Genomic DNA, 13,394 nt, shown 5'->3' with positions numbered 1-13,394 from the left:
CTTAAATCATTTCAGCACTCTTCTCCTTCGCTAGTGAATTCTTTGTCTTCACTTTCAACCTTACAATACCATTCTGGATTGCTAGCAGTGTTCATTTTATCAACTAACAATTTTAGACAAATTTTACCAGACACCTTGAGGGACTTGGAGGACACAAAGAGACACAGATGGGATGGGAAGGGGCAAAATAGACTGATAGAGGCTTTAACTAAACCCATTGGAGATTTAGTCGACTAAAACTAAAACAATTCAGATGAATAAAATCTGACTAAAACTAAAATGCTTTTTTGTTTTTTTTAATCAAAAGACTATGTATAAAACTGAATTGAAATTTGCTGCCAAAATTAACCATGATTGCCAGAGCTCAACTTAAACAGGATGTCTGCACTATGTAGCATAGACCAGTTTCAATCCCTGTGAGACATACGTGTTATATATATCTTTGTGGGAATATGCATTCCATCTTATAAAGAGACTCTCCCATTTCTTCGGAGGTCACCACCATCAAGAGCATAGACATTCTATACCGCTTTGGCCCTAACTAGACAACCTCGATAAGTATTACGGGATCGCATTGTACCATTTTTATAAAGCATCATTTGATGTTTCTCTATATTGTGTATATATAACTGCTTTGTCCAGCTCTCACACACTCACATTCACGATCATAAGTGTATTGACTGTGTGTGTGTGTGTAGCATGTATTTCATTTTTCATTTTAGTAGAACGTAATTTAGGGAGAAAGTGAATTCATAAGCTTTTGGTAGCATGTAAAGCCTGAGAGATAAAAAGATTTCAGCCGGGGTAGGCTGGATATCAGCCAGCATTCAAGAAGCATGACTAAAATACATAATGCTTCACAACTCTGATGAATTTTAATGTTGCAGCACTGAGCCTACTGCAGCCTGATTCATCTCGAATAAAAGAGCACAGAAGAATATTTTCCTTTCATGTATCTGGATAAAATAAACCAGATTTTTACTTGTAGTCTTCTTTTTTTTTTTTTTTTTTTTTTTTAAACTTCTTCTCGGTCCTCCAAACCAGGATCCTAGCTAAATTAGCCAAAATATAATGCTATTAATTTGGAAAACCTAAACTAATCCTTTTTCTCAAAGATGGGGCAGGTCTTCCATCACACAAAGCAATTCATTTGGCAATCGAAATCCAAATAATTAAAGAGGTTTCATAATATTTCTGCTTGTTCACAAAATGCGATGTACAAAAGGTTTGTTTTCAATAGAGGCAGGAAGTAGAGAATAATGCAATCCAGATGTGCACGTTATAGTCCGATTTCAAGTGAGGAGTAATCGGAATGCTGTTTGCGCCACCAAGTGGACACTTTTGGAAACTATTTGAAAATAATGAGCGAGGGAGGTAGAAAGCGGAAGGTGGCAATTAGTTTGGAAATGTTTGTGTAAATAATGACCTAGGCTAAAATGAGATTGCTAGATCTTAATGATATCATTCTGATGTTGGAAGAAACGAGATACTCTACAAAATAAATTATTTTTAATTAAGAAAGGGAAAGCCTTATTGTGTTATGTTATATTCATTTCATCTACCAGATGAGGGTATTTGAGGCTTAGAGTGGGAATAAAAACATAGATGTATAAATACACTATACATATAGATGTTTCTTCTTCTTCTATGTAAATATTACTGCATGCCTTTATATTCTATGTTCATAGATACACCTACTCTTTAGGGTGAAACTCTAAGCAGCAGAACCACTACAGCTTTATGTAATCTTGGATCCACAATGCATTTAGAAAGTATTCAAACCCCTTCATTGTTTTCAGTTTTTTTATGCTGCAGTTGTTTACATTTTTTTCACATCAATTGACACTTAATACCCCATAATGAAAAAACAAAAACTAGATTGGTGACACCATTACAAATATATTAAACAGAAAAAAACAGAAATATCACATTGACATAAGGCTTCGGCCCTTTAAAGGCACAATGTAGTCACCAGGACAACTACAGCTTAATGCAGTTGTTCTGGTGTGTATAGCCTGTTCCTGCAGGCATTTTAATGTAAACACTGCCTTTTCAGAGAAATTTAAAAAAGTGATATATATATATATATATATATATATATATATATATATATATATATATATATATATATATATATATATATATATATATAATGTGTGTGTGTATATATATATGGCTGCACTTATACAGAAAAAGTGTAATCGTGGCAGACGGCACACATGGCAAAAGTGACAAAAAGGTCTTGGTCACAAATGCGTCAGATCTCAAAAAGCCTTGGTCCTTAAGGGGTTAAAGCTTAACCAATACAGCCTGAGTCACAATACTGCTGTTCTGTTTCTGTTACACTTGGCATTCCTCATTGTTTTATCTTCCTTTTTAGAAGTTGCACTCTTCCAAATTCAACAATTCCATTCCTTCTGAAAAATGTTTATACAACACAATCTGACCTGTTCTCCAACACGGCTCTGTTCTTCAGTAATGTTTGTCTAATACTTTATACTTATACTTAGAATATCCAAATACAGTATTACACACCGTGTCACAAAAATAAATAATGAAAAATCCCAATAAGATTCCTCAGTAGTTCAAAAATGACATTTAATATACTTATATGGAATGAAGAGGCACATGGAATGAAGAGGCACATGGACTTACTTTGAGCATTATGTGTTTCTTTTGATTAGAAGTGTACCAGATGCAAGTTTGTCATTCTCTAGTGTAAATGCGTGTCAAGATAACGACTTCCTAAAAGTGTAGCATAAACAAATCACATAGGATAATAAAGATAAAGGCAATATCAAAGTGATACATTACTTCAAAGTGCATGGTGCTTAGAGCCCCTGACTCTAGTCTTATTGCAGAGTGGCTTTTTGCCGTTGTGATTGGTAAAACACTTACAGACTTCCCGTGTCAATTTTGTCGCTATTGTGCATGACTGTAGTGGCTCAGCCAATAATAAAACAGTTCAGTTCATGCTGAACATTATAAATGTATTTTCAGATTTTAACCTAGACAAAACCTTTAATTATTGGTCACATCGTTAACAGAGAAGGTGGGGCCACATAACCTAAATATTAGAGCCCCCAATGAACCCTTAATATTATATTACCCTTCAGCGACAAAAGTAGTTTTACCAGCAGGAGTGGAGTACTCATTATTTTGCAAACAAAATGGATTTAACAATTAAGTAAAAATGGACAGCGTTCAAATTAATTATATTGATTAAATTAGAAGGTGTTGGATAGGCTTTGGTTCTAAACACCACAAAAGTAATTATTTAAAATATCAATATGTCAACAGTAAATGTGCTTCTGTGCAAATAGCAATAGAAATTAAATATTGCATAATTACATTTCTGACATGCTCCTGATTGGCAATATTTACAGTAATAGATTGGAATTTCCAAACATTTCCTATTAGCATATTTTGCAAATTCTGTGATAGTTTGCTGGTCAGGGACTCTGACTTAAGGGAGGGGGGGGATGGGGGCGGGGGGGAGGGACGGACACTCATCACAGACGAGGGAAAGGATTATTAATTGAAAACTAAACGAGAACCTTATTACAAAGATTAGGTAAGGATGCAAATTCTTCATAAGAACAATGTAGAGAATAAATGAGTTGCACATTTGTCTTAAGCAAGTTTAGGTCAGTAGCTTTGATATTGCATTTGTTACGAAGAAGGAAATTTGTATCTAGAAGAGATTGTTATTCTCAACAGAGAAAGACCATTTTACTTCTCCACTCCCATTATTTTATACCATTGATAGCGATCTGTGCAGCTGATGATGTATTTGAATTGCATTCCTAACAATGCAACGTCGGGGTTGCATCATGGGAAATGTAGTTCACAAACCTCTGAAGTGCTAAATACACTCCACACATTATTCAGTGTTGGTAGCATAGGACAAGAAAGCGCTTCCAGAAATGCCTTTGCTTTTTTTTTTCTGTGGATACCCTTGCTTAGACAGTTAACTAATTAATAACACTGTATTAGATAAAACCCTTTACATCCACATCATGTGTTGTGAAGGTATTAACCCCTTAAGGACACATGACGGAAATATCCCGTCATAATTCCCTTTTATTTCAGACGTTGTGTCCTTGAGGGGTTAAAGGAACACTACAGGGACAGGGACCCTACAGTGATACAAAAACATTTTAGGTTTTCGGCCCACTTGTCCCCCCTAAAAATAAAAAAATACCTTTATTACAGCACTTTGCGGGTCTGCCCACGTTCTGCCTCCTTGGGTGAGATTATCAGAATTGATCATCTCAGCCAATCCAATGCTTTTCCACAGGAAAGCATTGGCTATCATGCATGAGCGACAAAACACAGCGCTTCACCAGTCGGCATCTCCTCATTGAGTTGAATTAATGAATCTCTATGGGGGAAAGTTCAGAATGTTAGTGCTGCACGTTGTGGAAAGGCAGTGTTTACAGCAAAAAGCCTGCAGGGACAGCATATACTCACCAGAACAACTACAGTAATTGTTCTGGTGATTATAGTGTCCCTTTTAACGAACATTCCAGGGTTGTAAAAGTTTGTGTGTATTTCTTAATTTGCACATCACACTGCCATGTCTTTTATCTTTAATTGTATTCTCTTTCTAACCAAGACATTGGAAGGAAGGAAACAGATAAAGATTGGTTCTATTGAATAGGGATTCCTTTTGTAATGTATTAGAATAATTTATAAAATACAAAACGGAAATCCGTATTCTGGACAACTTCTTGTAAATAGAGATATAGTTTGTAATCTTCCTTTATTGCAAATAATTTTTTATCTAGAGTTTCCTATCTTCCGCTCCTTTAAACACCTGTTGGCATCTATAGGAGTCCATTGTGTGGCACCAAAGGTCAATTAACAGAGCAGGGGATAAGAACTTCTCAAGTTAACCAACTGTGCTGTTAGATCTGATTGATTATAAAACTTTTTTTTCCCATAGAGGCTGTGTGAGTCACATCCAGGGGAGGTGTGACTAGGGCTGCATAAACAAAAACAAAAATGATTTAACTCCTAAGTGGCATAGAATTAAGCAGTGAGACTCGGGACGTGTAAAAGCATTCACTTTCTCTCACAAATGGCTGATATATCAAAGATAAGTTAGTACCAGGCCCTACATGACTCTCCTGGTGCTATATTGTGATATTAATGAACATACTTTCATGATCTTATACACAACTGGTTCTTTGTCACAACCAGGTTATGGGCCAAGTTGTGGCAGTTAAATAATATATATATAAAAGTTAGAATGCCCATTTGGGCATGAGTGCTTGCACAGTGGTCCCTGACGATAGAGGAGGAAAGAACATATATCTACCGCTCTCCCTCCTTGCACCACAATCCTTAGTTCTACTTCGGGTCTTCTCTTCTTAAGTGAACATGCAGGAGGTACAAAAGGGGTATTTGAAAGGCGAAAAACTCCTATATTATGTTTCATGAAATTCTAACGCAGACAAAAGAAACTATAAGACAGCTGATAGTAACACTTTCGCATGCAAAAGATACTTTGCAGGGTTTCTGAAAAGTGTTCCTGTTAAAATGTATTCCTTTTTTTCTGATTGTTTTAAAGGATTCAATTCCTTAAGAAAAGATTCTGGTGATGACAAAACTGATGACGATACAGAAGGGGCACATTCAGATGATGAAATGTATTCACAAAGCAGACTTCGAAGATCCCAAAGCATGCGCTCAGTAAAGGTGGTAAAAGGCCGCAAAGATGTAAGTAATGCTTGTCCTTTACATTAGGTTACATCAATAAACAATATGGGGTTTTATTTATTTTTGCCACACATACACCATACACCTCCTACAGTTCATTTCTGTTTTAATAAACTCTAAGTGAACTGGAACTCTTTTTATCTTTGTGCCACATGTTCAAATAAGATCTGCTGTCCCGTGGAAACATCCTAAAGGCTGTTTTCTTAACATGAACTGCTTACATTCTCGGATTGACCAGTGTTTGTACAGTGACTGTCTGGCAGGTAACGAGAGAAAAGTTCAAACAGAGAAATATGTGTTCCCTTGAGAGAAATGTAATTTACATAGGAACTAAATGCTAATGTTATTGCCTAACTCAATGACACTTGTTTTATTGATCAGGAAAGAATAAGATCTTGAGTTCATCAAACCAAGCTATCCCATAAGACAGACCGAAATTATAATGGCAACCTTAATCTGTTGCTAATCTCCTTTGTTTGAGGTGTCTTTTAGTTTGGGAGTGCTCTTATTTTTGTGTCATACATTAAGAGGGTTCTTCTCAGATAAAATACAGCACAAAAATGAGTCTGGGCTTCCAAAATAAATCCTGCTCAAGTGTCTGCTTGTGGACCCTCTTGTCAAGCAAGCAGTTGTAAATGTAATAGTGACCATTGCCCAAGTAATAGTCGACAAACCAAGCAATTAAATAGTTCATTACAAAGTTGACTGTATATAGCAGAGTTCTTTCTTATTAAAATGTTAAAATCGACACAAAACCTTGGTATTTATAACGTTGGATTTGCCCACGATCAAAGAAAGGAGTTCAACGGAGTAAGGTCTCATGTCCTGAGGAAAGCTTGTGTTTTATAGAATTAAAGGGACTCTCCAGTGCCAGGAAAACAATCTGTTTTCCTGGCACTGCAGGTAACCTCTCCCTCCCACCTCCCATCCCCGATTGCTGAAGGGGTGAAAACCAGAGGCAGAGGCATGTCCCACGTCGCAGGTTCTTCCGCCGCCGCCGCTCCTCCCCTTCATTACGTCAGCCGGCGGGGGAGAACTAATGCGCCGCGCATGCGCATTAGACCTCTCCATAGGAAAGCATTGAATAAAATTCCCTTTGAATTCTCACTTTAGTGAATAACCCTGATATTTTCAAAGTTTCTGGTTTTGCTAGACCGTATTTTGCAATGAATGTTTTTTTTTTTTTTTTTCCTTCTTCTTTTTTTCCGAGCTTGTATTAACCCCTTTCCGACCAAATACGGATCCGGTATGTCCAACAAAAAAACGGTCCTTAATGATCAGGCACGTCCGCGTGGAATTAGAACGCTGGGAGCGATATGATCACTTCCAGCAGCTCTAATGGTATTGCAGTGATGCCTCAATGTCGAGGCATCGCGCAATATCCCCCCCCTCACTGCCAGGCCACTGGAGAACACCAGGTGATCACTCCCCCCGGAGCGATCACTTCAGGGTTGCTCCACGTGGCACCCGGCACTGTAGAGCAGAGCATCGGAAGGCGATAAAAAAATTAACCCCATCTCTCCCTCTCCCTGTCCCATGTACTTAACGATCGCCGCCGTTCCCCCACCGCCGATCGGTCTTCTTTTTCTATGGGGGGGACTGTCTGACAGCCCAGACAGTCCCCCCCTCTGCAAAAAAGGATCCCAGGGACCATGTGACCGTATTTTTTTATTAGATAAAAACAGGTGGGTAGGTGCAGCGTTTCAGTAATCCTTGACAAGGTATATGTGAAGAAAACCAGAGAAGGAATAATAGTGTAGTATTTAAAACTGTAGTGGTGATAAGTAAAATAAAAGATGTGCACTCACACTTTCCTGGAGTTTCAATACAGCTCCAGTGTATGCGCCTGGGCGGAGTAATACCCGCCTATGGATCAAGTGCAGAGGCAATTCTTCAAGTTCTAGGTGTGGTAGGGGGTATCCTCATAAAAAACAAACAACTAAAAATCGTATATGGTGAAGTATGTAGAGCTATGAAGCAAGGGTAGGTAAAAACTATAAAATGTGCACTCACGTGTAATGGAGCCGTAAAACCTGGCTCCTCTGATAGCGCTTGAAGTGGTATGATCCCCACTCAAGGATACAGGTGTAAAAGCTAATTCTTCCCTCCGTGTATATGTGGAGATAAACAAACAGAACCACAATAGTGTACACCGTAAAAAAGGAGTGTAAGCAGAAATAAATAATTTAAGCCTACTCACATGCTAATGAGCAAGTTCCGGTTTGCTCAATCCAAAGCGCTTGGGTGGTATGATCCCCACCAGGGATATAGCTCCAAACAATCCAACAGCAGCAAAGTTAGGTCCAATTAAAAAAAGTACTTTAATGTTAAAAAATATAATAAAAGAAATGCAATATATAATAAAATAGAGACAAAAAAGTTATAAACAATAAACATAACGCGTTTCTCTTTAGATATGCTTTATCAAAAGTGTTTTACAGAGTAAATGGGACCTGAGCTGCTTAAATAGGGTAAGGATTTGGAAAATAACGGTTTTGTGACATCATAGTCACATGACCAATTCATTTTTTTTTTTTTTTTTTTTCCTTTATTGTCTCTTTTGGCTCCAACAAAATGGCAACTGCCTGGATAAGTTGTTGGAGCCAAAAGAGACAATACAGAAAAAGAGAAAAGACATTTTTTTTTTATTGGTCATGTGACTATGATGTCACAAAACCGTTATTTTCAAAATCCTACAGGATTTACAGCAGGCAGGGTTAACCCTAGAGGGACCTGGTACCCAGACTACTTCATTGAGCTGAAGTGGTCTGGGTGCCTATAGTGGTCCTTTAATGGCGAGAAAAACGGCATATAATATGTGTGGGTACAGTAAATGAGTAAGAGGAAAATTACAGTTAAACACAAAAACACCGCAGAAATGTAAAAAGAGCCCTGGTCCTTAACGGTAAGTAAATTGAAAAAAACGGTCTGGTCACTAAGGGGTTAAAGGACAACCATCATCAAATTTTAACCTCTCGTTTTTTTTGTTAAAGGGACTCTCCAGTGCCAGGAAAACAATCCGTTTTCCTGGCACTGCTGGTCCCCTCCCACCTCCCATCCCCGGTTGCTGAAGGAGTGGAAACCCCTTCAGTCACTTACCAGAGGCAGCGACATGTACCACGTCGCTGCTTCTTCCTCTGCCGCCGCTCCTCCTCTGCATTACGTCAGCCGGTGGGCGAGACTGATCCTGCGCGCTGGCTGGGGAGACCTAATGCGCATGCGTGGCAATGCCGCGCATGCTCATTAGACCTCTCCATAGGAAAGCATTGAAAATGCTTTTCAATGCTGTCCTATGGGGAATTAAGCAACGCTGGAGGTCCTCACACAGCGTGAGGACGTCCAGCGACGCGATAGTACAGGTTTCCTGTGCTATGATCCCGGAAGTGCCCTCTAGACAGCCACTAGAGGTGGAGTTAACCCTGCAAGGTAATTATTGCAGTTTATGAAAACTGCAATATTTATAGTTGCAGGGCTAAGGGTTGTGGGAGTTGGCACCCTGACCACTCAAATGGTGCCTGGAGTGTCCCTTTAAGTTAAGTACATTTAATGAAAGTTAATGATAGTGTTTTTTAAATTATGTAGATTGAAGGAACACTATAGGTAGGGTCAGGAAACCAAACATGTATTCCTGACCCTGTGTGCCCCATTTAAAATCATGAAAAACTTACCTTATTTCCAGTGCCGTGCATGTCTGACGGCACTGGCCACACCCCCTTGGTGACATCAGAATTGCCGATTTTTAGCCAATCCCACGGGGAAAGCATTGAATTGGCTAAAATCTGCAGGGGGCGGCAGAGCTGCCTACTGTGCCGCACTGAGCCAGGAAGCACCTCCAGTGGTCATCTGAGGAATGACCACTTGGACGTGTCCCTAGGGGCAATTTAAACACTGCCTTTTCTCTGAAAAGGCAGTATTTGCATGTAATTGCCTGAATATAATGATTATACTCTCCAGAACAACTACATTAAGCTGTAGTTGTTTTGGGTACTATAGTGTTCCTTTTAATTAAAAAAATAATAATATAGAAAATATATATATATATATATATTTATTTATTTTATTTTTATTTTTTTATCTGAGCAGCCATGTTGCGTGAGACACTCTTATTATCTGACCAAATGCTGCTCAATCTAATTAACCCAATGCTATAGTTTCAAGGTTGAGCAGCAATTGGTCAGATAAGTTAAACATAACATTTAAAAAAAAATAGAAACTTGACAGTTGTTCTTTAAGTTGTATGGAGGGTTTTTTACGAGTAAATATTTTTGTACTCTCCGTACATGTATAATTTTAAAAAGTTGAATGTGATAACCACCCTTTTGTTACTTCTCGGGATCTATGAATTGTAAGGTATACTCTTGTGGATATATGAAACTTCAAAGGTGACAGGAGATCCAAAGAAGTTGGTGTAGTCGAAGAGAAAATAACATGATTTGAGTAGACCTCATTCCCTTCCAGACTCCACCATGATTTTAGTACAATTCCAGACTCCACCATGATTTGAGTAGACCTCATTCCCTTCCAGACTGCACCATGATTTGAGTATACCTCATTCCCTTCCAGACTGCACCATGATTTGAGTAGACCTCATTCCCTTCCAGACTCCACCATCTAGAATATGATACCTGGGAGTCCTTACAAAAAATGGAGACAGTGACAGGACCGCCTTCTGCTTAATATTGTGAATCTGTCTAATTATTGGAGTTAATAATGCGTATGTTTCTAATTTGCAGATGCGATATGGATCACTGAAATATAAGACAAAGAAGAGACCACAAGTGTATTTTTGAGTGAATATTGCACTGCGGAGACCAACTACTGTATTACAATACTTTCAAAATACCACATATGTCCTTAAAATGTTTATACATTTCAGAACCAGCATTAATATACTGTTTTTAGGGGCTGATTTATATGTACTACAAACATATTGGATAATTAGAGTATACTTTTATACTTTTTGCAGGATACTTGAAATAGCTTTTACTAAAATGTGTCTTAAATATGTGATCCAAGGTCTTCTTGAAGATAGACAACGATGAATTATTTGTAAGCAGAATGTTTAATATTCTGTGAATCTGGGATATGTGACAATTCAGAGAAACATGATGGGATGAGACTTTGGGAAAACTTAAATTCCGCATCTGGGTTTCTCCCATAGTCTTTACATCCATCATGCAAAATCATCTGTGTCAATCCAGGATATTTGTGTTTTTGAACTGATCTTGATATTTATCGTTCATGGAAAACTATGAAAATTGAGAACTGTTCACTGTAATCTTAATTATCATTGCAGTTACAATTTATTACTTTTTACCTTAAGGTTGGTGGCAGTTAGTGTGCAATTTTTTTTTAACTGCTGAGCCGTATTTGAACAACCCTTAACTTGTTTATGGTCTGCTTTCTATTTATATCTGTACTTATAGACTTGCATGTAAAAGTAGAAAAACGTTGTCATATTATTTTTATTGTGTGCTTTATAATAGTACACTATTCGCAGAGAGACAGGAGTTTATGGTTTGATTGCTAGGCTTATAGTGGTGGAGTGTTTTTGTGTGTTATTTCTTTTTTTTTTTTTGCTTGTTTGTTTGTGTATTGTATCAAGATCAATTAATTTACCAAAGGATTTAATCTTACATTGGAGCTTGGATGCTCTAAAGGACTGCAGGTGTCTGTCTTCAAATCTCTTTTAGAAAGATAAGTATGGCGTGGCAGAGCTGCTTCAAGAATATTTAATATTGTTCCACCTATGGGTACAGTGTTCTTTTGGGAGATTTATTTCTATTCACTAATGGAATAGAACAGCACTTAAGGTAAGAATCTGTAACTCTCATTCATTAACAAAACATAATACCTTTTTTTGTGGTGGGACTAAATGTCTCAATTCAAGCAGCGCTTTCAAGGGAAATAGAAAATACAGAACCCTTCACTTGACTATGTTAGACCAACACTCAAAAGTATGTTTATGAAAAATAAATTGGATTATCTCTCGCTTTCCCCTCCCTCTTTATCCCTCTACTTTTTGTTCACATTGTCTTCCAGCATTAGATGTTTAATAATGTTTTTTGTTTCCTGCACATCTCCTTGTTTTATAAGAAATATGATGCTTTCATTGAGTCTCAATTTTAAATACTCTAGCTTTGCTTTTGAACTTTTATTTTCTTAATTTCATTTTCATTTTTTTTTTTGCTAACCTTTGAGACAAATTTCAAAAAGAATATTGTCTTTTGATGCTGGTACAGCTACTGCCTGCATTTGAGTGTCCCACAAACCAGGATACTTTGCAGTGTCACCAGCCATTTTATCATAATAACTAAATGGGTCTTTTTGTTTAAAGGAAGACTTTATAAAATTAAATATACTTTTAAAGTTGGTGTTCCTTTATTTATTTGAATCAAAGGGTAGCCCTTTAATCTAAACAAAGAAAGCCCACAAACCATAAACACTTACCATTATTCCAGCACAGGTTCTTCTCTCTACAGACTCTTCTCTCTGCCTTTTCAGTCCTCAATTATGATGACATTGGTCCAATCCAGTGCTTCTTAGATGAAAGCCTTGAGGACAGTGCTTCTCTTAGAGTTGCATTGGAAGCTTTTGGCATCATCACGCTATGCATGATGATGTCTAAAATTAAGCCCTTCAAACATCATGGGGCTTTAATGAGAAAGAGCCGTGATTTAGGCAAAATGTAAACCTTGCTGTTTCTTGGAAAAGAAACACTGCCAGATAAAATTAACCGATTCTTTGGACCAACCCACCTAAAATAGTGTTTTGGTCCTTAAAGTCGATATTCAATAGCAATATTCGAGTATTTTATGTTTTTATTATTATTTCTACATCTTTTTTAATAATAAATGTATTCATAAAAGAAAGGGGATATATCTAAATTTCTATGCATTTTTACATTCTTTTTGTTAAATAATAGTAGTTATTAAGAGAAGAAAAGCAAGACCTCTAACTCTAAACTCTGTCATTTCAGTAAAAATGAACACCCTGCAAATCTACTGGATCATGTTAGAATAACCAGTGTTTTTAGCCAAGCCAATTTAAGGTTACTGGATGCTTCTGGTAGTGTGCGAATATTGGCCTTTACTTTTATCATTATATTCACACTGCTTTCTTGAATACAACCATAATAATATATAGTATTGAGCAACTTGACAGCAGTGAAAGTCACAGCTGAAATCACTTCTCATATATTTTCAATAATTATGTGGCTACAGACTGCCAGGATAAACTCATTCAGCATTAAATCGTTGAAACACTCAACAGAGGGACGGTGCCAGGGGACTCCAGCCTCTTCAAAGATATAGTGCCTAGCGTTTATCTTGGCAAATTAAGGGTTACTAGATACATCTGGTAGTGTGCTAATATAAACTGGCCTTTGCTTTTTAATGGTTACGGTATATTCCAACTGCTTTCTTGAATACTGGGTATTGAACATTGATGTTCTAATAATGGTCTATCGTGTAGCCATATGCTTTGCTCCATTTTCAGGATTTTTGCTTAAAGCAAAACAGTAACTTTACTGGATTCTTGCTATGTTTAGTTATCCCCTATATTTAACACGTATATATCTATAAAGGTGTGAAGATATGTAAACTTAATGTAGGTGTGAACAAAATGTAAAAACGTAGATCTAAATGCAGAAATCAATACCTGTGTGCCCT

The 13,394-nt window shown here is 37.3% G+C and overlaps 1 protein-coding gene across 1 annotated transcript in view; it reads left to right on the top strand.

The window, feature by feature from the left end:
* The window catches only part of REEP3 (receptor accessory protein 3), a 142,650-nt gene extending 130,142 nt beyond the window's left edge, over nucleotides 1-12,508 (top strand). The window contains exons 7-8 of the mRNA XM_063434289.1: nucleotides 5,576-5,724; nucleotides 10,458-12,508. Of these exons, the coding sequence (XP_063290359.1) occupies nucleotides 5,576-5,724; nucleotides 10,458-10,514 (206 nt within the window). The 3' untranslated portion in view covers nucleotides 10,515-12,508. The remainder of the gene's footprint in view (nucleotides 1-5,575; nucleotides 5,725-10,457) is intronic.
* The last annotated feature ends 886 nt before the right edge of the window (nucleotides 12,509-13,394 follow it).

The sequence above is a fragment of the Pelobates fuscus genome, chromosome 10 (assembly GCF_036172605.1).
Source record: "Pelobates fuscus isolate aPelFus1 chromosome 10, aPelFus1.pri, whole genome shotgun sequence".
NCBI lineage: Eukaryota > Metazoa > Chordata > Amphibia > Anura > Pelobatidae > Pelobates > Pelobates fuscus.
Note: the sequence above shows the minus strand (reverse complement) of the source record. Positions and strands in the feature narration are given on the sequence as shown.